Raw genomic sequence first — 21276 nt, 5'->3', positions numbered from 1 at the left:
TTGTCCTCTCTTTCCCCTTCACCAAGATTCTCCCACTTGAACTTAATTATCACTTCAAACTAATTAACAATCTCACTTTAAACCTAAAATCACTTCTTTCAATTCTCAACTTGCCTTTTCTTTTTTCCTTTTTTTCAAACTTTCCTCAAAGGATCTTTCCTCAAAATCTCACTCTCAACCCATTTTATAATTTACTCTAATCAACCCTTTTTATAATTTAAGTAGTTGTACGACAATGTTGGTTTTGAATCTAGCGTAACTTAAATTTGTTTTCTAGTTTGTAAAAAGTTTTTGATATCCTTATCACATGTTTGATGGATTTGTTAAAACATATATTGGAGTTTAACTTTAAATGTATGCTCTTTGTAGGTTTTTGTCAATTTCATAACAAAAGTGAATGAATGAATGTAGATTTTGAATGAGAAGATTTGATGAAAACATATAATGTTAATGTTGTGGTGGAGGGATGGAATTATTATTGATGTATACATATATAAATACAAATACAAATAAATTATATATTCATATACATATACTTAACAAAGTCTTGGTAAAGCTCTATGGTAAGTAGGTGGGGAAGTGATGGGACTTTGCCTAACCAAAGTAGACATATTACTTTTCATTTCCCTACAAACTTTCTCCAATTCCACTACTCTCCATTGCATCCTTTGCAAGTTTAGTTTCATTTCTTGGTTGTTGTCTTGCCCTGTACTGCTGCTGCATCCTTCTGACTCAAAGCTACTGCTTGATAAAACCCTTTGACACTCACTGTAATACCCACTACTGCTCCGATCATCCTCCTCCCCGGTTGCCGTCGTCAACGCTTCCTCTTCCCCTGAACACCCACCTCCCCTTGCTTGACACTTCAAAGCCTCCACTGCTGTCCTCGGCGGCACTCTTGGGTTCTTTGCCAATGCCTTGCATGTTTCCAAGCTCAACTTCTCGTGGTTTAGACATCTGCATAGCCTCGACCTCTCTTCCATTGAAATATTGGGATGAGACTGAAACGCACAATGATACAAAATAAGACACCAACCAGTGGAGATGAATATTAATCACAAACTTGAAACCGAATTTAACATCATATCATCCAACAGATGGAAAAAAAAAAAGTGATGAGGTTAATTCTAAATCTACTCACCTCTAGATAGATATCAATTGCTCTGTAAACTCCATCAAAGCAGTCTCTAGCACAGTCCGGTAAGCTCTCGGCAACACCCAAAAATTTGGAGATTTTTAGGTTTTGATCAGGAGAAATCTCCCCCAAATACTTATCCACAAGGTTTCCCACCTTTTTCAGCTTGTGAACGGAGTAAGCTCCATCGCTGTTCACAAATACTCTGATCAATCTTATCACTAGGTTCACATCATAAGTACATTTATGGTGGCCGGAGATCAACAAATCGTCCAATTTGGCTTGATCCAGCATCCCACCAATCATTCTCTCCAACCCATTTCGAGAATCTCTACTCAGACCAAAACCAGACACCACTCTCAACACCCAGAACAGTCCCCGGCAAGAAAACATACTCTTCCCCACCATTACCACCCCGTGCACCGCCGTGTCGGCTAACCCGCCGTATTCCCCCCTCGGTCGACCACTCCCGTACCTGTTCATAAGATGAAACAACCATTTAAACAACCTATCAATCTCAGAAATCAAACATTCGTTTCGTTTCATTCGTTTATAAGTTGTTGAGTTCAATCATAAGGTTATGTGATTAAAAGAGGTTGACGCAAATTAATCAAAACGTACCCAACAGTGTTCTGAGCAGCGGTTTTGAGGTAATGGAGGAGAAATTTGGTGAGGATCAAACTGTTGTTGCTACTTCCGTAACTCCCCATTCCTTGTACGACTTTTTCAATGATCTGAACAGGCAATAACGACATGTCGTCGAACCACCATGATTTGGTAGAGACTCTGGAACTACCAGACGCATTGTCGGGTGAAGAAGAAGAAGAAGAGGAAGAAGGAGTGACGAAGCTGGCATTGGAATTCTGAGCAATCTTAGCCAATAAAGCACAAACAAGCTTCTGCAACAGTCCCGAGGAATCTGAAAAAGCGATAAAGGAGTGGCAACTCTGAAGGCATAATATCAAATCACTCCATGGCCAATAAAAGATTCCATCAAGAAAATTCTCCGTCTGCCAGATGAGGTTACCGGCGGCGATATCCTCCGTCATGCCGAGGAAGACACCGCAGCAATGAAGTAAAGCAACGTTAGAGACAGTGATTTCGATTCGAGCATGGTTATAACAGAACCTAGAAATAAGCTCGAAGGCATTCCATCCTCCAGGGAAATCATCGATTTCAATGGGGGAATTGGAGAAATCATCACCGTAATTGGTGGTCGTTATTCGCCTTCTGGCTCGTCTATGCTGTTTGATAATCCGGCGGAATCTGGAGGAGTAAGCCGAAATGATTTTCTGCAAAAGTAAAAGAGAAAGGGGATGAGAAAAGAGGGGGAAATTAAGGAGAAAAGGAAATGGGGGATCAGGAAACATGAAAGTACCTCGTTGAGGAAGAAAGTGTGGTGAGGGGCGATGTGGATTTGAAGAGTCATAGCTGTTGAGGTTAGTTGCAAAACAACAATGGCGGAGGGAGGGAGGGAGAGAGGAGAGAAAGAAATGAAATTTAGGGATGGAAGAGAAAGAGAAGCATATTTGTGGGGAGGAATGGAATGGAGATTGGATTGGTTTGTAAGGTTTTTTGTTTTTATTATTAAATATTATTTATATACTTCCCGTGAGCATTATTTATTTATTCATTTTATAATAATAATTATGATTTTAATTATTAAGATTCAAAAAATCCCGTGAATAATTCAACCAAACTTAAACTTCCCTCCAAACTCTTAACTAAATAATAAATAATAGTTCATCATTATTACTAAGTTACTATTCCCCCATTCTTAATTAATACATCAACTACTTATTTATTGTGTTAATTACATTAGAAAAGTTTACAATTATTAGTGAAAAATGGTTATCAATATTATGAATTTGAGTGCATGAAGGCTTTGCCAAAAATGAGATTTGGTTTGTTTGGTGTATTTGAGGAAAAAATGGGGGAAAATGATAAAAGGGACAAAAGGGGAAGAAGTGAGGTAAACAAAAAGACAAGTGAAATTATTTATTGATTTATTATTATTTTGGGTATATAAATATATTGGGATATTTATCTAAAAGGAAAATACAGAAATATATAAATAAGGGTGTGGGGATTGGGTGGTCAGAGTTAGAAAGAAGTATTGACATTGTCATTTCAGTAAACAACATGGGAGTGAGGGTTTAGGGACACGTGAATACTGGACCCCACACCCCCACCCCCCCTCTCCACTTCTCCCTTCCTTCCCTTCCTTCCCTTCCTTCAGAGATGACACCCTATTGCCACCTCATCTGCCACGCTGTCTACTAATACCCCGGAAGCTCCCTTTTATCTCTGGCCCAATTTTCATCTTTTCTCAGGCCCATTTCTTCCATTTCTATTTTCAATCATAATACATTTGGTGATTTTCTTTTTACTTGGGAGATTCTAATATTATTCTTAAGTTTTTACAGATTCACCAAGGGGATTGGCAAAGTATGAAGGAAGTGAGCAAAAAAGGAAAGAGATGGTGAAATGTTAGACCATGGATTCAAGCATTGAACAGAGATGAATGTTGTTATTACATCTATTAAAGCTTTTATTTTATAACATTTTCTATATTTTACTCATTAATTCATTTTAATTTAGTGAATCATTCATTAACACTTTTTTTTTTCTTCGATACACTAAAGTGAACAATTTCAATATTTAATCATTTTAAATCATTTATCTTTACTGGTTTATATACTAATTAACATTAACCCTTTTTTTCGGAGCCCCTTAACATTAACCACTAATATATATATATATATATATATATATATATATATATATATATATTATTTGACCACTCAACTAATATCGAAGTGGTTAAATTATGTAATAGTTTCATTCCACTATTTTTTCCCTTTTTTTAAAAAAAATAGTTTGGAACTTTTCTCTGATGCATGACATAGTCAATTAAGTAAAATAAATAAATAAAAAACAAGAAAAAGCTATTTGACTTGTAAAATGATAGTAATAAAGAAAAGGAAAAAAGAAACTTTTAAATATTCAATAGAATAACGAGAGAAAAGGAAATTTTTTAAGTACGGACAACTAAAAAAAATCAAATTAAATATTTTGAAAATTTGAAATTCATACAACTAGATCAAAACATACATAGAATTATTGTAAATAGAAAATATGTTAAAAATATTAACAAAATATGTCAAAATTTCACCAACAATCAATAAATTGATAGATTGATAGAAACTTATAAAATAACAATCTATTTTTTCTTTTTTTTTGTTAGGTTTAGGCATGGGAGAAGTATAGCGTTAAATGTGCATTATCAAATATATATATATATAAGCAAATAAAGTAATTGTAGTTAGAGGAGGGTCCATTGGAAATTGAAGTAATTATGGAAGAAGAAGAAGAAGAAAGAAAGAAAGAATGGTGTGTTATTGAATCAAAATGGGGAAAGCAATATTGACTTGTGTGGTTGGTTGGTAATTGGTAATTGGTTATTGGAATTGCATTTGCAAAATGATTTTGGTGACCTTTTAGACTTTGATTTGATGTGTTTGAGGTATTAAGATTAATACAAATCAACACGCTTTTCCTCTTACTTTCCACTTTCCACCACCACTCACGCTTATCTATTCATCCCATTTTCCACTCACTGCTTTCCACTTTCTTCCTTTTTCTCTTCATAACTTCTGCTCTGATCTGCTCTCTACTCTCTACTCTCTACTCTCTTCTCCATCTCCATGCATTGTAAGAAGGTTTATACTAAACAAATACCAAAAGTAACGGAAAACATGACGAGGGGATTTGGATACATCCCTCAGAAGAGGAAGAAAAATCTAATAAAAAGAGGAAGAGAAGAGAAGAGAAGATCAGAAGAGGAAGAAAGAGGAGATCAGAAAGGTTTTGTGATGAGTAGAAGAAGAGTGTGGGTGTGGGCGTGGGTTGATAAACGTTTTGACAGCATACATTTTGTTTTGCTTTATTTGTTTAAAAGGAAAAGGAATATAACTTTTTTGGGGGGGAAAAGTTTTTATTTTATTTTACATTAATTCTAAGCTTTGAAAAAAAGTGTTTTAGCTTTTTTAATTATCGTCCAATGTCATTCACTATATTCCAACATTTATCTTTTCTTAATTACACATATTCTCACTTTTATTTTCAATAATCTAACATTAACAAAAGTAACAACAATAAAAATAAGGATTATTACAAATTTAAGTGATGGAAATTCTCAATATAATGTTTGCTTGGCCATTGCTTTCTTCATTATTATTATTATTTTCTCTTGAAACTAGTGGGTTTTTGTATGTTTTCTAAATTGGATATAAGTATAACAAAAATCTAATAAAAAGAATTTATTGTCGAATGAATAATGCCCTTGAAAATTATCAATTTTAATGTGAATGGTTGATTTCCTGTGTCAAATTTGGTAAGTAATATTTGAATTCTTATAATATCTCTATTTTTCTTAAATATATGTAAATTTACATTATTTTTAGAAAAATTGTACAATACATATATATGTATATATTATATGCTTTCAAAATACTTATTTAATGAATTATAAATAAAATTTACTACAAAATTAATGTTTCAAGCACACCCAATAAAATTTAATTTTGTTCTCTAAAAAGATTGTTTTTATAGAAAATATCTAGACAATAGTAAACTTTTATAGTTTCAATGACCATAATAATGATAGATAATATTAATTCGATATCTATTAGTGACATTTTCCTATATTTATAAATGTTTGAGTGTATTTATAAATATGGATATTGATTTCTAGATCATACTTTTTTTTTATATTAATTTGTTAAAAAATGACTATTTATTTATTTTAAAATTAAATCAAACCATATATTTGAGAGTAAAGACTCTTACTTTAGACTATCAATCTGGTTGAAGGGTACATCTCATGTCTTAATTATTGATTGAACAATTCTCATTCCTTCATTTATTATTTTTGTTGAAAATAATATAAGCATAACAAAGAAACATAGAATTATAAGCTTCACGTTAAATTTCATTTCATGAAACTAAAAGTTAATGTAACGATCAATTATTCAACCAAGTATTAGTTCAATACTCTTTCTCTTTCACATTTTTTAATTCTATAGTGTAATAATTAGTAGTAATCTACATGTTTTTATTTTCTTATTTAAATGACATTTTTTTCATATATTATGAAGTATGATATTTTAATTTAAAATCTTAATCCTTTGAATTTAGAGGACATGAATATAAAAAAGGTTATTCATTAATTTATATTGACTTAAAATTATAAAGAATGAGATTTTAGGGTTTACCATTTCTGCTTTTAAAAGTGTAGATTTAGTCAACTAATTATTAGTTAGGTGGCTCCCTAGTTCATGATATATATGATGAAATCCATGAAAACATGTGGACATATTTATGATTCATGTACAATTTGTTTAATTTAAAGTAAGAGTTAAAAAAAAAGAGCTAACTTAAGCCTTAAAATGAGTGTATTAAATTACTCATATCAAGGGGAGACCTAAATGAATAAAATAAGATCAGAAGGTGTGAGTATACTTTAAAATAATGTTATTGTAATTTTGTTGCCTAGGTTTGACATGTGCCTAAGGTCGTGTTGAACGTTTAGGAGTTTGATCACCATGATTGAACATCGTCATCATATCGTGTGGAGTTTTTGAATTTTGGGTTAGTGTTGATATTGAACTAAGTTAATTTGAGGATGAGGAGTTATCTCGTCCCAAATAATTTCTAATTCCAATTTGCAAGAGATTTCGTATCTTAAGATATTCTATATATTGTCCAAATATCAAACATAATAGACATATTCTATAAAAATGAGTATAAGCCACATACAAAACTTTCACCCTAAACGAATTCGTCTTAAGTGTTGTTAGAGTTTTTCTTCACTCGACTTGTTGTTTATTAATTCAATAGCAAGTATAAAAAGTAAATTGCATTTGTTTCCAAATGAATAATGTTGATTTTAGAAAGCAAGAATTATTGTAAATAATGTAAGAAATTGAATAATAACAAAAGAGAGTGATGATGATAGATCATAAGGGCACCCAACCCAGGAGTAGTATATAATTGAGTTGATCATAATTTGTAGGGCTACATAGCTTTAACATTTATCAAATTAAAAGGATAAATTTAAAATAAAATAAAATAAAATAATATATATATATATATATATATATATATATATATATATATATATATATATATAAAGTATTAAAATTAAATTAAAGACACTTTTAATGTAATGTATAAGGAATAATGGACATTTAACTTTCAACAACGTTTCAAAAAGGATATTCTACTGCAATTTTATGCTTTTAAAAATTATGATAATGTGTTCTAACTTTTAACGTCAATTATCTCTTTCTGACTTTCTAAACCAAACTCTTTTTCTTTTCTTTTAAAAAAAATATATAATTTTGACCAAAACTTTGATTGTAACACTAAATACTCTTTTAATTTTTATGTAGGTTTCGTTTTTGTGTTTTTTTTCTTATAGATATTTCATGTAATAGGTTTTGTTATTATCTAAATGTTGATCCCAATCTCTAATAAGTATTTTAAACTATTAATACGTATTCCATGTCAACTCTTCCCTCCCATGACCATCACTCCAATTTTAATTTTTTTAACAATTAAATATATTTATCAAAACCAGTATTAAAAATATACATACTTAAAAGTTAATGAGAAGGTAAGGGAAAAGTTATTAAGAAGACAGATTTAAATGGATATCTCAAAATTAAATTGTAGCATCTAAATTTGGGTATGCTTGAGATGGATGATACTTTTTCTTTTCTTTTTTTATATACTCTCAAATATATTTTTAGTTATTAATTTAAGTCAATATATTTTTAGTTATTAATTTAAGTCTTTTCAATCCTCAACTGATTATTATTTAAGATGATATCATAGTGGAGGGTCGAAATTTGTCCATAATCACGTTTTATGATTGCAAAGACAAATGTTACATTTGGAGCCGTCTTAGCTTTTAATATTATTGTTAGCATGTGTGCATCTAGAAAACGTATCTTATACATCAACTTTAACCTTAGTGTTTGATGAATTTTAACTTAAGAATAAGGACATTTTAAAATATAGCATGATCAACTAAAATATAGCAAAATTTTAGATTTAAGATTTCTAGTAGTAATATAATTAAAAAAAAATTCTATATTTTTGTAAATATTGTAATTTATAATATTCTTTTAAAAAAATATGTAATCAGTACTGTATATACACATATATTGATATTTAATATATGAAGTTTTAATAGTGAAATATTTATATTTTTAGAATTAAAATTACAAATTATATTTTTTATTTATTGGGGAAAGGTTAGAACAAAATTACATTCTAAAAATTGATGTAAATTTTTATATTATATTTTATAGTTAATTAAAATAATTAATTAACTGAAAATATAATATTTTATAGTTAATTGAAATAATTATTTTCAGGAAGACGGTAAAAAATAACACAGTTATGTTTTCATCCTAAAAAACTAGCCTCGTTTTTTAAAACTGTTCTTGAATACATCTCGTCGAGGACGGTTTGCCCACCAAAATTTATTGAAAATTTTTAACTTTTCCAATGTTATTGATGTGAGATTGTATAAGTAAATCATATAGTAAAATTTAGGGAGTTTTCCAAAATTTCTTAAAATTGGACTATTCTATCAAATCTTAATTATATGGAAAAATTTTAAAAATCTTTATCCTAATTTAAAAATATTTTAAATTTCAAATTCTAAACTACAAAATTTCACCGATCTAAATTCAATCCCACCACATCATTGTTGCAAAAATCTCCACAATCTCTCTTATTTGAAAAAATGACGTGAATCTCGGTATTAATTCATCTTGGAAAAAATAACACCAAAGATTCTATATATTTGAGCTTTTTGAGTGAAATACTAGATATTCAATATGTTCGAACTTTTTCGATGAACTCTAAAGCAAGATTATTGTCGAAATTAATCTATATATATTCCAAATGTTATCCAAATTTTTGCAAAACTTGATCGTTTTCAAAATTTAAAAAGATTATGCGCCTGATTTTTCTTCTTTTCCCCACTCTTCAGTTTCCGTTGAGTTGCCCTCTGAAGTTGATGTTGGGGTTTCAGCAGTTGGGGAAGTTGCTTTTCTCAAAGCTATTATGCATAGAATGTATGCACGAGAAGGATGAAATAGCTCTACGGAAAAGAATCAATCTGTCAATCTGTACCCACTGCGCGGTAGAAAGGAAAGGCACGAGGTTCAAAGAAGATTTCCGCTGAATCAATTTGAAAAATATTTGGGAATTCATATAATTTTGTGAAAAGAAATTTGTTAAAGATTTTAAAAATTAGGTTATAATGAAGTAAGAAAAAGTCCTTTCCAAATGCGTTATCCCAACAATTTGCCTTTTTTTTCAAGATTCACACATCAAATGTTGATTGATGCTTTCCATTTTTATTATGGGAAACAAAATTAGAACACAAGGTTTCTGAACACATATAGCCTAATTAAATAGGCAGCATTACGAAATTGTCCTTTTTCAAAAAATAGGTTGATGGATGAGATGCAATGCTATACAAAAATATTAAAAATTTGTATTTCCTCTTCACCAATTAACATTTTGAAAGCAAAATAATAAAATAATAGAAATACCAAAAGTCAGGTATGGGACAAATATATATATCCACATCTATTCAAATCAATTTTCAAAATCCAAATGGCTTTATTTCACATTACATATATATATATATATTATAACAATATATTTGTTTTCTATTCATTTGGAATAAACCTCGTGTATATATTTCAAAAAACCCAAAACATAGAAGAAAAGAAAATAAAGATTTATATAACTATCCTTCAACGTTAAATTAAATCCACTAAAATATGAAATTCAAAATAATTTATAAAAATGAAGAATTTTAACATGTAATTAGTTAGAAAAATAAATCCTTACAAAACAGAAATTATCTTATGATAAAAGTTGGGACCAAATTCAGTATATATGAGTTTAAAATAAAGTAATTCAAATACTCTAACACATTTATCATAATATATATATATATATATATATATATATATATATAAGATATATAGAGAAGTTTTTGTGTGTAAAAATCTTTAGATCACAAATACAATACATCTGATTTAGCTATTCATAATGTTTGGAGATATATCATTTTCCTCAATTAAGTTTTCGTTCTAATGTAAGATAGACACATCTCTATGATCTACATCTAGTTTTAATGGTTAGTTTTGGTTTGTCTAAACCTTTAAATATTTATGTTGGTGTGAACATCAGTCGGTTAGAGTCGATTTTTTTAGCCGTTTGTCATGTCCACCTCTACCTTTAATCATCACACATATAAAAAACGGGATAAGAAGAATTTGTCATGTGAAAAATTATGATTCGATAGTGAAAAATAGGTGACACGATAAATAATATCCTCAAGCTATGACTAATGTGATTAACGACAGGAATAACTAACGTAACAAAACGAACAAATAACACAAAAGGCTTTGATAACTCAGTTCAGCAAATATGACCTATATATGTGGAGCTTCTTTGGACATATAAGAAATATTATTGAGATTCAAAAGACAGTAACTTAAATCTAAAGCTATTTTGATAAGTTATCACCAGAACTTAAAATAAACTCAGGCTCCCCTGACTGTAATTGTGAACCTCCTCAAAGACGAATGAATTCAGGCTCCCTGAATTCGTTGACCATAGTACAATTATATCAGTCTTCATTCATATTTCTTATCAATCGATACTCCGTTAAATCACTTGACGATCTTCAATAATCTGTCATACCACATAAAAGTAACTGAGATACCTTCGAAAACGTTCCTCAGTAACACAAATTTCTTCCACTAAAACTCCAGTAATCTGCACAAAAACTTGCGAGAAGCTTCACAATTTAAAGACTTCATAAAATATAAATTTATGAACAACAACTATGGAGATAGATTTTAGGTGAAGAGAATTTCTGCTTTTTAAAGAGCGAAGAAAGAAAACGTTATTGGAGTTGGTTATTAACATACAGTGGGGTGGGAGTTTGATTAGAGGTACTAAGGGGAAGAACCTTGTTGGGTTAGAAATTGAAAGAAATAAAAAAGAATATAGTAATATAGAGAGGTATGTACACATGTATGTTATTATAAAACGTGAATGCAAACAAGTGGAACGTGTTCAACAATATGAGACGTGATTTCCTTTGCAAATATAGACGTGCTTTAATAATCTATATTCTATATGATAACAACAATTATTCAAATCCACATTTTCTTTTCTAAAAAAAATGAGTAAAGATTGGGTCCAAAATATACACAAACAACTTAATTAGGTCTCTTAATAACTGCTCTCCTCATCTCACCTTATGTAATACGCCTCATCAATATCAAATCCTTATCCAATTTACAATTTTCTTCAATTTTGATGGCTTTTTGCTTCTTTTTTTCATTTGAATAAGTAAAACCTTTTCTTTTAATTATTATTACTCTTTCATCCTTCTGACCCTAATAAAATACATTTTTCTATCATGGTCAAATTATTCAATTTCATTCCATTCATTTAAAATTAATATCAAAAGTTACCATTTCAATATCGAAAGAGATTGTATTGTTATATTAAGAAATGCATCAACGTCAAGATTCATAATTCATATTCGAATCATGGACTTGGGATGTTACAGATGGTCATCCCAAGCATAACCTCTTCCGATAGCTACTAAACCTATAATACCCTTGAGTTTGAGAGCTAGTAGGGGAGAACCTCTCTATATGGTTTAGAGACAAGCCAAGAGGAAGCTAGTAGGTGTTTAATGACCTTGAGTTTGAGAGTGTGAATGCGTACTTTTCTTCTAAACGATCATGTACTATAGTCTAAATGATCATTTACCATAACTACACGGTTGTTTTATATATATTACAAGGATAGACGATTGAGCACAATATACTTTTAAAGATAGTATTGATCATGGTCAACGGTCATGTTAATTATGGTAAGCGATAATATTTGTTATGGTAAATAATCATGTTGTCCAATGTAAATGATTGTTAAAAACTTTAAATCTAACGATCGTGTTGACCAAGGTAAAACGATTTTAATATTCTCAAATATGAGAAAGATGAAGAATAATATTGAGACAATCGTGAAATAGCTTCAGAACATCTTGTCAAAGATGATGAAGATGAAACAAAAGATTTAAACGATTGAATTTTATACTTTACAAATATGAAAGAAAAGATGAATAAATAACAAAATAATTAAAAAAAAAAAAATTGCCCCTACATATAAACGACAAATATAAAATTAATGAAAATACAATAGTGAGTTGGTTGCGTTTAAATATTTTTGGGTTTTATGATAAGTAAATTAACCCTTAATAGAATTAGAATTAAGAATAAATTTACCCTAAACTAAAATGGAGGATTTAATTTTTTTTTTTAAAAATTGTGAAACGGAAGTGGGAAGAAATAAAAAGGGAATTGGTAATTGATTATTTTGTTTTTTAAAAAAGAGTATAAATTCCGAGGAGTGACGTTATGAGAGCTAGAGGGGGAGGGGAGCGGCATAACGATACCAAACCTGGCGAGGCCTTCTCTTCGGTTCTCACGTCAAACCATAATGTTCCCTTTTATTTCTTTTTTTAAATTAAACATTTGGACTATGAGATTGCCAATTGGGAATTTAGGAAATTAAAAAACAAACAAACAAAAACCCCTATTTTGTCTAAACTTGTCCCAACTTTGATCATAACTCATTGTCATTTTTTTAAATTTTTTGTTCAATTTTTTAACTAATTATCTATTAATTGAAAAGGTTCAACATCACACAAATAAATAATCCAATTAACATTTTTAGTATTGTTTGTATGTGATGTAGGTAGAGAGAAGTTTTTGATATGGGTACCCTTCAAATTGCAAACTTTGGTTTTAAGCTTATGATTTGTTTGTTTTTTATTTGCTTAAACCTCAAAAACTTTATTAACAGTTAACAAAGCGTTGTTTTTTTTTTTTTATCATCAACCACAAGTCATATATGGTTTATTATTCTCCTTCCTTCCTTATGCCCTCTCTCTCCCTCTCTAACCGTACCGTTCTCTCTTCTTATTTGTCTTCAAATTAATCTCATTTATATATCTATCTGTGTCTTCCATTGTAGTTTGGTTTATTTTAATTTACTGAAAGATCTTCTACACCTCTCTCTGGCCCTCCCTTTTGACCTCTTCTTCCTTTCTCTCCCTTAAAACCTTAAACCCCCCACCCCTTTCTCTCTCCATTTTCATTCTTCTTTCTTCTTTCTTCTTTCTTCTTTCTTCTTTCTTCTTCTTAATTTCTCTCTTCTAATGGCTGTTGACGTTCATTCCTCTGTTTCTCAAGAACCCATCTCTTTTCCTCATGCTCTTCATGATTCTCCTACAAACCCAGATGGACTCATCCATCCTCTTCCCACCCACTCTGTTTCTCAACCTCCATTCATCCATGATTCCGACAATCCCAAGCTCACCCCAAAGCTTTCCATTCCTCACTCTTTACATGAGAATCAAACCAAGCTCTCTGATATTGAGTCTCCCTCTTCCTCCTCTTCTTCTTCTTCTTCCTCCTTCGATACAGAGAAATCAGAGGATTCTATTTCTACCCATCATAACGGTCATATTCCCGTTCGTCCCCACCACCAATTGGAACCCAATAATGGCGAAGTACGCGTATTGGAGCCTCATTCTCAACTTCCTAAACCCGAGGCCCCACCTGGGATTTCCCTTTCCTCTGCCGATGAACCACCGCACAAACGGTCCCAGAGTTTGTCTGAGAATATCTCTGTCGACATGCCCTCGATTGGGAAGTTTATACGTGAGAGAAGCAATAGCTTATCGGCCGCGATTTTCAAGCGGATTTCGTCGCTTAAAGATGAATACAAGGACGACGAGGACGACAACGAGAAGTCCCAAACCGGCGTAACCGAAATCAATCTCTCCGGTCTCAAAGTCGTGGTGAAATTGAAGAGCGATGAAGAGAGTGACAGAGAACTCAAGGGAAGAATCAGCTTCTTCTCCAGGTCGAATTGCAGGGATTGTAAAGCGGTTAGGAGTTTTTTCAACGAAAAGGGATTGAGGTTCGTTGAAATCAACGTCGATGTTTTTCCTCAAAGAGAGAAGGAGCTGATGAAGAGGACGGGAAGTACGTTAGTGCCGCAGATTTTCTTCAACGACAAGCTCTTTGGAGGTCTTGTAGCCTTAAACTCCCTAAGAAACAGCGGCGAATTCGACCGAAGAATCAAAGATATGCTTAGCCATAAATGTCCCGACGACGCACCGGCTCCGCCAGTGTACGGTTTCGACGACCCAGATGAAGGATCGCCGGACGAACTATTAGAGATCGTGAAATTCCTGAGACAGAGATTGCCGATTCAGGACCGTCTGATCAAGATGAAGATCGTCAAGAACTGCTTCTCCGGCAGCGAAATGGTGGAAGCGCTTATTCACCGCCTTGACTGCGGGCGTAGAAAGGTATGCTCTGTTTTTTCTGTGCTCTGTTTTCTGGCCGTTGGATGAAATGAAGATGACATACTTTTTTTTACTTCTTTTAAAATCCTACGGTCATTTGAACTTGCCATATCATTGTTTTGTGCTCCGTGAAGCACCTGATTATTTGTCAATTCAAATTTTCTTACTTTCCCTTAATACTATATTGTTTGTATTTTTATAATTGGAAATTCGGTTTTTTGTTAAGGAATAAATATTTGAAGCTTAAATGTTCAAATCCTCGCCCCCCACTCCTTTCCTAAACTAAAAATAGATTTTGAAATTTTAAAATTTATATATAAAATCTTTCAACTTTGGATATATATATATATATATGTATATTGTATAATAGCAACATTATATATTGTTCAACAACGTATCAAATAAACTCCTTAGATATTAAAAAATTGAAACAATTGTTAATACCATAGTTGATTTATTATGTGTCACATTGGCATGTTTTTTAAAAAAGTAAGGTGGTGAGGAAATTTAGTTTTAAAGAGCCCATTAATGATGGGGGCAACTAAGTAAGCAAGGAATTATGAAATTGAAAAATGGTTTAGTAAATTGTGGTAATTAATAGTTGGCTCTTTTCTCAAAAATGGATCTTATGATTATGGGAATTAATCCCATTTAGTTGCATCATTACTTCTATGTATATATATTGCTTTTTTTAATCTACTCCAATCTAACCAAATCATAACATAGAGTAATAGTAGAGAATTTATAGTACTGCTAGGGCATGGCATGTATTCATTTCATTAATGTTTTAATGTTACTTTACTCTAAATCATTTAAAAATAACGTCGATGCAACTTTTATGATAAATAAACATAATATGATTTGTTTTAATGATATAGATGGGATGCTTTACAATATAGCCTTTGGTTGTAAGGTTTAGGAATAATGTATGATTGAGTTGTGCAATGATAGGGAGTTGGTGTTTGATATTCTGTTACGCTACATCTGTTTATAGTTATCGATCTAAAAAACAAGCATTAGGATATTAGAAACTTTAGCATAAATAATTTCAATGGAGGACTTAAAAGAAAAGTAGTGTTTGTCAATAGAATTGTTTGGTAGATTGGAGATGAAATTTTATTCTGATTTGTGAATTGATGAATAATGTAGGCTGTTGAAATTGGAAAGCAGATGACCCAGAAGCTTTTTATTCATCATGTCTTTGGGTAAAAAAAATCTCTCTCTCTCTCTCATCTTCAAAAATATATTTCTCTATTTATTATCAAAATAATCAGCAAGTTTAACTTTGGTATTTTTTTTAAAAAAAAATTGTTCTGGAAACTGATTTGGTTTTTTCTATTCTCGAAAATTAACCCTATTTTCTCTGGATTTCATACAATATTTGTATATACAATAGTTTATTTCTTAGTCAACTTCTAAAAACGAATATTTAAAGGTGAAAATAGTGTCTACAAAGTTAAATTTTAAAAACAAGAGACGAAAAAAGTAACATTTGTTTGTTACACCGTCAAAAAGTAAGTGCAAAAGAATATTAGACATTCAAATTCAATTTTAAATTTAATATATGTTTGAATTTAAAATAGATAATCCAAGAAGAGAATGATTTATTCTAACAAAAAGTTGAAATGAAAAGATTTATTCGACGGTTTTTGAAGTTAAGAATCTTGTTAGACACGGTTGAAAGTTTAGACATGTGTTATCCAAATTTCAAATTTTTGAAATCAAATAAACACAAATTCAAAAATTAAGAGACTAGATAGGTTAGATTTAACATAACACAACAAATAGAACATTTTAGATTTAAGCCTTTTAATGTGTCAATGATCTTATATGATGTATAATAATTTTGTTGTGAACAGGGAAAATGAGTTTGAAGATGGGAATCACTTCTATAGATTCCTTGAGCATGGGCCATTTATATCTCGTTGCTTCAATTTTAGGGGCTCAGTTAATGACAATGAGCCCAAGCCCGCTGCCATTGTTGCGCAAAAGCTCACCAAGATCATGTCCGCCATTTTAGAATCTCATGCCTCTCAAGATCTCCAACATCTTGATTATCTCACCATTAGCAACACTGAAGAATTTCGAAGGTACAATTTTCAAATTTTTCACATCTTTTTGGGTTTATTTTCTTTCCCTATTTTGCATTTGGCATTAAACAAGAAATTAAGAAGTAATAAAAAAAAATTAAAACAAATTCATTTCTATATTTGGCATTGTGTACTATTAATGTCGAGCATTTATGTCTGGTTGTGATCATAGTTAACGTAGGAACTAATTACTTTATTTGATTGTTTTTTGTTTTAACTGGCTTTAAATTTGGTTTTAACTTTGATGCATTAATAAAATGAATTATAACTTAGTATCATTAATATAACTTAGTTTTAACTGGTTTTAACTTTGATGCATTAACAAATTTTGATGATATAAAAATCATATTTAAAAGTGTTAAACCAAACATTAAAATTGAAATTATGAAACACACGTTACAAGTAAATAGTGATGAAAGCACAAGCTATGTATAGAAAATGATCTACATGCATAAGTAATTTGTGAGATTTTATTTTAGAATAGTGGTCAAATGGAAAATTTTGAAACTAAAAAAGACGCTGAATTTGAGACAAAAGCAGAGGTTTAAGTTTGGTTATTTAACATCAGTTCAATTAATAAATTAATCATGAAAATTTAATTATAGTTTATATTTTTGTTAATATAAAATAATTATATATGCTTTGAAAGAAAAAAGGAATCTATTACTCAATACCCATTATACATAAAAAAACAAATTTCTTGTAAATGGCTTCATTCATCTCATCCTGTTCTCAAAGTTTCCCTTTCTGCATGCCAAATGTTTCATTTGTCTAAACGAGCACAATCATTGTAGACATGAGGGTCTCCATTTGGTAACATTATTGTTTTTTTCGTTTTCCATTCTTTCTTGAGATAATTATGCTTAACCTAAAGTTGAGCTTTTAAATGAAATTTGTCCTACTTTTTAAACAAGTTGCTAATTTTTTTTTAAAAAAAAACCTCTCACTTGCATCATCTATAAAACGAAACAACCTTATTGTACACACGTGGTGGGCTCTTCTCTTGACTTTCGTTTTTAGCTCTCTTCACCTCAATATAACAACTTTGATTGTTTGCTTTCTTTAATTAAAAAGAAAAACAAGAGCCAAAAATCATCAACAAGACAAGAATGAACAAAAGGTGAGAATGAGAGCAAGAAGGAAATCATAAACCTTAAGGAGCGAGAGCTGTGAGAAAACCCAACTCGCATAATTGTTCTATTTTGGTAATTGTACGTAAATATGAGTAAACAAAAAGTTTAAAGACAATTTTTTTCAATTTTGGTCAAATGAATTTTTGAAATGAGTCAACTGTACAAAAAAAACTTTTCTTTCTTTCTAAATAATAATAGTAAACAAAGAAACAATATGACAGAAACGTTACCAAATTGTATGAATAAAAAAGAAAAGGAGTACTGTTCTTTTTCCCCTTCATCACTTCTAAACATGTTTCCTCCCGTCTCAAACTTCTTATGCATTGCAGGTACATAAACGTAATAGAAGACCTTCACCGCGTGAACCTCTTGGAACTGTCACATAATGAAAAATTGGCTTTTTTCCTAAACCTTTACAATGCTATGGTGATTCATGGGTTGATAAGATTTGGACGACTAGAGGGTGTAATTGACAGAAAATCCTTCTTCTCGGATTTCCAATACTTGGTCGGTGGACACCCATATTCACTTATAGCCATAAAGAATGGGATTCTCAGAGGCAATAGGAGGCCACCTTATTCCTTTGTTAAGCCCTTCAGCAGTTCGGACAAGCGATTGGAGGTAAGTAAAGTTTATCTTATCATTTCAACTTTTGAGGATTATGATCTGTTTTTAACCTTCGGCTGATACCTATTCCATTTCTATGATACTTTTGTTCTGATTCTGTTTTCATTAGTTGAGATCCTTACTTTTTTGCTCAACCCCTTCATTTAGCACTATTTCCTTGTCTTTTTCCAAATCTATTCATTTAGTTCCCAAATCTATACATTTAATACGTATGATATAATTCTCATCTCAACATTCCTTCTCACTCGTGCACTAGAAAGATTAATATTTAATTGGTACATGACTTGGACTCTTGGAGGAAATATGACATTATAGTTGTTCAACCATAGAACTCTCTTCACTCACTACGTTAAAAATGAAATCCAAATGCTTAAGATGATGGGTTATCATAGGCCTTTTAATTTTGTACCGGCTACAACAAGTACAACTTTTTCTTTTGTTTAAAAAATTCGTCCATTTTCATAAAAGTTGCAAGTTAGTTGATAACAAGGACTTGAAGGGAGACGTGAAACTTCCAAGTCCAATTTTTCATCTAAAATTTTAAAGTTTTACATGAGTGGTAGTATTTAATAAATAATTTAAACATTTATAAACATTGAAAGATCTTTTATTCAAAGGAAATAGTGCTAAAGTTTTACAATTGGCAAAACATCTTTTATTCAAAGTTTATTTATATTCTCAATTAGTTTGTCAGCTCCAATGTTACTGTTTCTAAGAAATGATGCTCTCCCAAATCTAGTAGTTTTGTTGATAAGATAGACATGTAAAGAAGGTGGTGGTTGGAAGGTTTTCTATTCTTGTTTGGGTTTATGACATTTGTTTTTCTTTGTTGTCGAATGATGAATATAATGGATAGCATCTTTTAAAAAATTCTTATCATATTGTGAATATGAAATACAAATGTCAGCTTGCTTATGGGGAAGTGAATCCATTAATTCACTTTGGACTGTGCAATGGCACGAAGTCAAGCCCAAGAGTGAGATTCTATACTCCTCAAGGAGTCGAAGCAGAGCTAAGATGCGCCGCAAGAGAATTCTTCCAAAGTGGAGGAGTGGAGGTTGACTTGGACAAAAGAACTGTTTATCTCACTGGAATCATCAAGTGGTTCGTCACCTAACTCACTCTTTCACTTTCTTTTTCTTTTTCATTTATTTCTTTTAGTTTCACTTTTACCCCCCAAATCTTTTAATTTGTTCTTCAATTGAATTATTTTTTTGAAGCCATAACGTCAATACTTCTTAGTGGTTATTGGTTATTGGTTATGGGCATAAACTAGACTAGTATGTATCTGGATTTGAAATTTGTTGAACATGTATCAGACACTTGTTAATAGTGCACAACAAACGTATTAGAACACTCACAGTAGACTAAAATATACATATATCATATATGAACTTTTGAGTGTAAAATATCTCAAATCTTTTAAGCATATAAATGTGTCGCCATTGTGTCTTTCCAATGTCCTAAATTTTAAAAGATAATGTGTCACCATGTTTGTATCTGTATATATGCTTCTTAAGTTGAATCTAACTCAACTACACAAACTACAAACTTCATGAATGATTTCAATCATGTTCGTAGCTTAGGTATTTTTCCCAAATTCGTTATAAGTTTACCATTACAACAAAAATGGCCGACAACTAAAGGTTTTCTTAGCCTAGTAAATTAAAACTTAAAAAGTGTAGAAGTTGAAAACTGTAATAATTAACAGAGGTAATCATACTACTGCAATATAGTACAAAAAATGTATTTGTTTCTATATATATATGATGATGATGAGCATTATGAAAAAAAGAAAAGAAAGTATTGATTGAAATTTTGTTGGGGGTTCTGCAGGTTCAGTGTGGACTTTGGGCATGAGAAAGAAATCCTGAAGTGGATAATGAAGTTCTTGGATGCCAACAAAGCAGGTTTTTTAACACACCTTTTGGGAGATGGAGGTCCAGTCAACATAGCTTACCAAAACTATAATTGGACCATGAATTCTTCTTAATATTCATCTAGATCTCATCACTTTAAGTAAATGACACAAATATCCCCAAAGGATTTTGTTTGTGGGCTTTGTCATGCCCTTGCATTTCCATCCATTACTGTAAATAGTATTATATTACAGTAGCTTTCTTCTTCTTTTTCAGTGTCAGTCACCCCTTTCCAAAGTTTTTCTCAGAAATCTCAATTTTGTTTCTGAGAATTAATATGTGTTATATGGGGGTGTTGTTTTGTTGGGGTTGGGGGTGGAGGATAAGAGTAGACTGGAAAGTTGATGAGACCTTCATTGTTTACAAACCATCATTATATAAATTTATATATTATTTACGAGAATGATTTTTTTTTTTTACTTCTTGTTGCTCCGTTTGAATTTAACTCTATTATATCTTTCATCAAAAGATTAGAGGTTTCAATTGAATAGGTTAAATTATAAGAAAATATTCACCAACTTTACTAGCTACTTGTTTAACAATTTTATATCTCATTCTTTCAAAATAATTGTTTGGAATAAAATTTTAAAATAGGAATATGTTTATGAAGGCTAAATGATATAGTAGCGTTCTGGTCTTAATTTTTGTTTTAAATGATTGTCACATTACTTTGGACACCACAATCATCATTTTCTATAACAATTTTAATAAATTTCTCTTTTAAAATGTATGCAAAAAGTCATGGAAGATAATATAACTCCGAAAGAGTAAAAGTGTTTCATACAAATGACCAAAAGGAAAATACCCTAACTAAAAATTGGACATTATTTTTTAATAAAGATTTTTATAATTTGAGAGATAAAAATATGCACTAAAA

The 21276-nt window shown here is 30.8% G+C and overlaps 2 protein-coding genes across 3 annotated transcripts; one reads left to right on the top strand and one right to left on the bottom strand.

Annotated features, from left to right (window-relative positions):
* Positions 1-434: 434 nt before the first annotated feature.
* On the bottom strand, positions 435-2707 carry LOC101208752 (BTB/POZ domain-containing protein At3g19850). 2 transcript variants are annotated; one of them, XM_011656249.2, is made up of 4 exons: positions 2514-2707; positions 1757-2427; positions 1142-1610; positions 435-1001 (listed from the first exon to the last, which is right to left on the bottom strand). In XM_011656249.2, the coding sequence occupies exons 1-4, from the start codon at positions 2562-2564 to the stop codon at positions 537-539; spliced, it is 1656 nt and encodes a 551-aa protein (XP_011654551.1). In that variant the 5' UTR covers positions 2565-2707; the 3' UTR covers positions 435-536. The 2 variants fall into 2 exon arrangements, with proteins under 2 accessions (XP_011654551.1, XP_031740814.1); XM_031884954.1 differs by having other exon boundaries at positions 1757-2401; positions 2514-2700.
* A 10505-nt stretch (positions 2708-13212) lies between these two features.
* On the top strand, positions 13213-20818 carry LOC101218879. The gene is made up of 6 exons (XM_004149445.3): positions 13213-14633; positions 15780-15835; positions 16490-16720; positions 18183-18474; positions 19388-19584; positions 20317-20818. The coding sequence occupies exons 1-6, from the start codon at positions 13473-13475 to the stop codon at positions 20471-20473; spliced, it is 2094 nt and encodes a 697-aa protein (XP_004149493.2). The 5' UTR covers positions 13213-13472; the 3' UTR covers positions 20474-20818.
* The last annotated feature ends 458 nt before the right edge of the window (positions 20819-21276 follow it).

The sequence above is a fragment of the Cucumis sativus genome, chromosome 5 (assembly GCF_000004075.3).
Source record: "Cucumis sativus cultivar 9930 chromosome 5, Cucumber_9930_V3, whole genome shotgun sequence".
NCBI lineage: Eukaryota > Viridiplantae > Streptophyta > Magnoliopsida > Cucurbitales > Cucurbitaceae > Cucumis > Cucumis sativus.
The sequence above is the reverse complement of the archived record's forward strand: the minus strand, read 5'-3'. Positions and strand labels throughout refer to the sequence as shown.

Coding starts and splice junctions, on each gene's coding strand:
- LOC101208752 (XM_011656249.2), bottom strand. CDS start 2,564: ATGACTCTTCAAATCCACATCGCCCCTCACCACACTTTCTTCCTCAAC. Junction 1,611..1,756: donor GCTGCTCAGAACACTGTTGG/GTACGTTTTGAT, acceptor TCTTATGAACAG/GTACGGGAGTGGTCGACCGA. Junction 1,002..1,141: donor CAATTGATATCTATCTAGAG/GTGAGTAGATTT, acceptor TGTGCGTTTCAG/TCTCATCCCAATATTTCAAT.
- LOC101218879 (XM_004149445.3), top strand. CDS start 13,473: ATGGCTGTTGACGTTCATTCCTCTGTTTCTCAAGAACCCATCTCTTTT. Junction 16,721..18,182: donor AACACTGAAGAATTTCGAAG/GTACAATTTTCA, acceptor TATGCATTGCAG/GTACATAAACGTAATAGAAG. Junction 18,475..19,387: donor GTTCGGACAAGCGATTGGAG/GTAAGTAAAGTT, acceptor TACAAATGTCAG/CTTGCTTATGGGGAAGTGAA.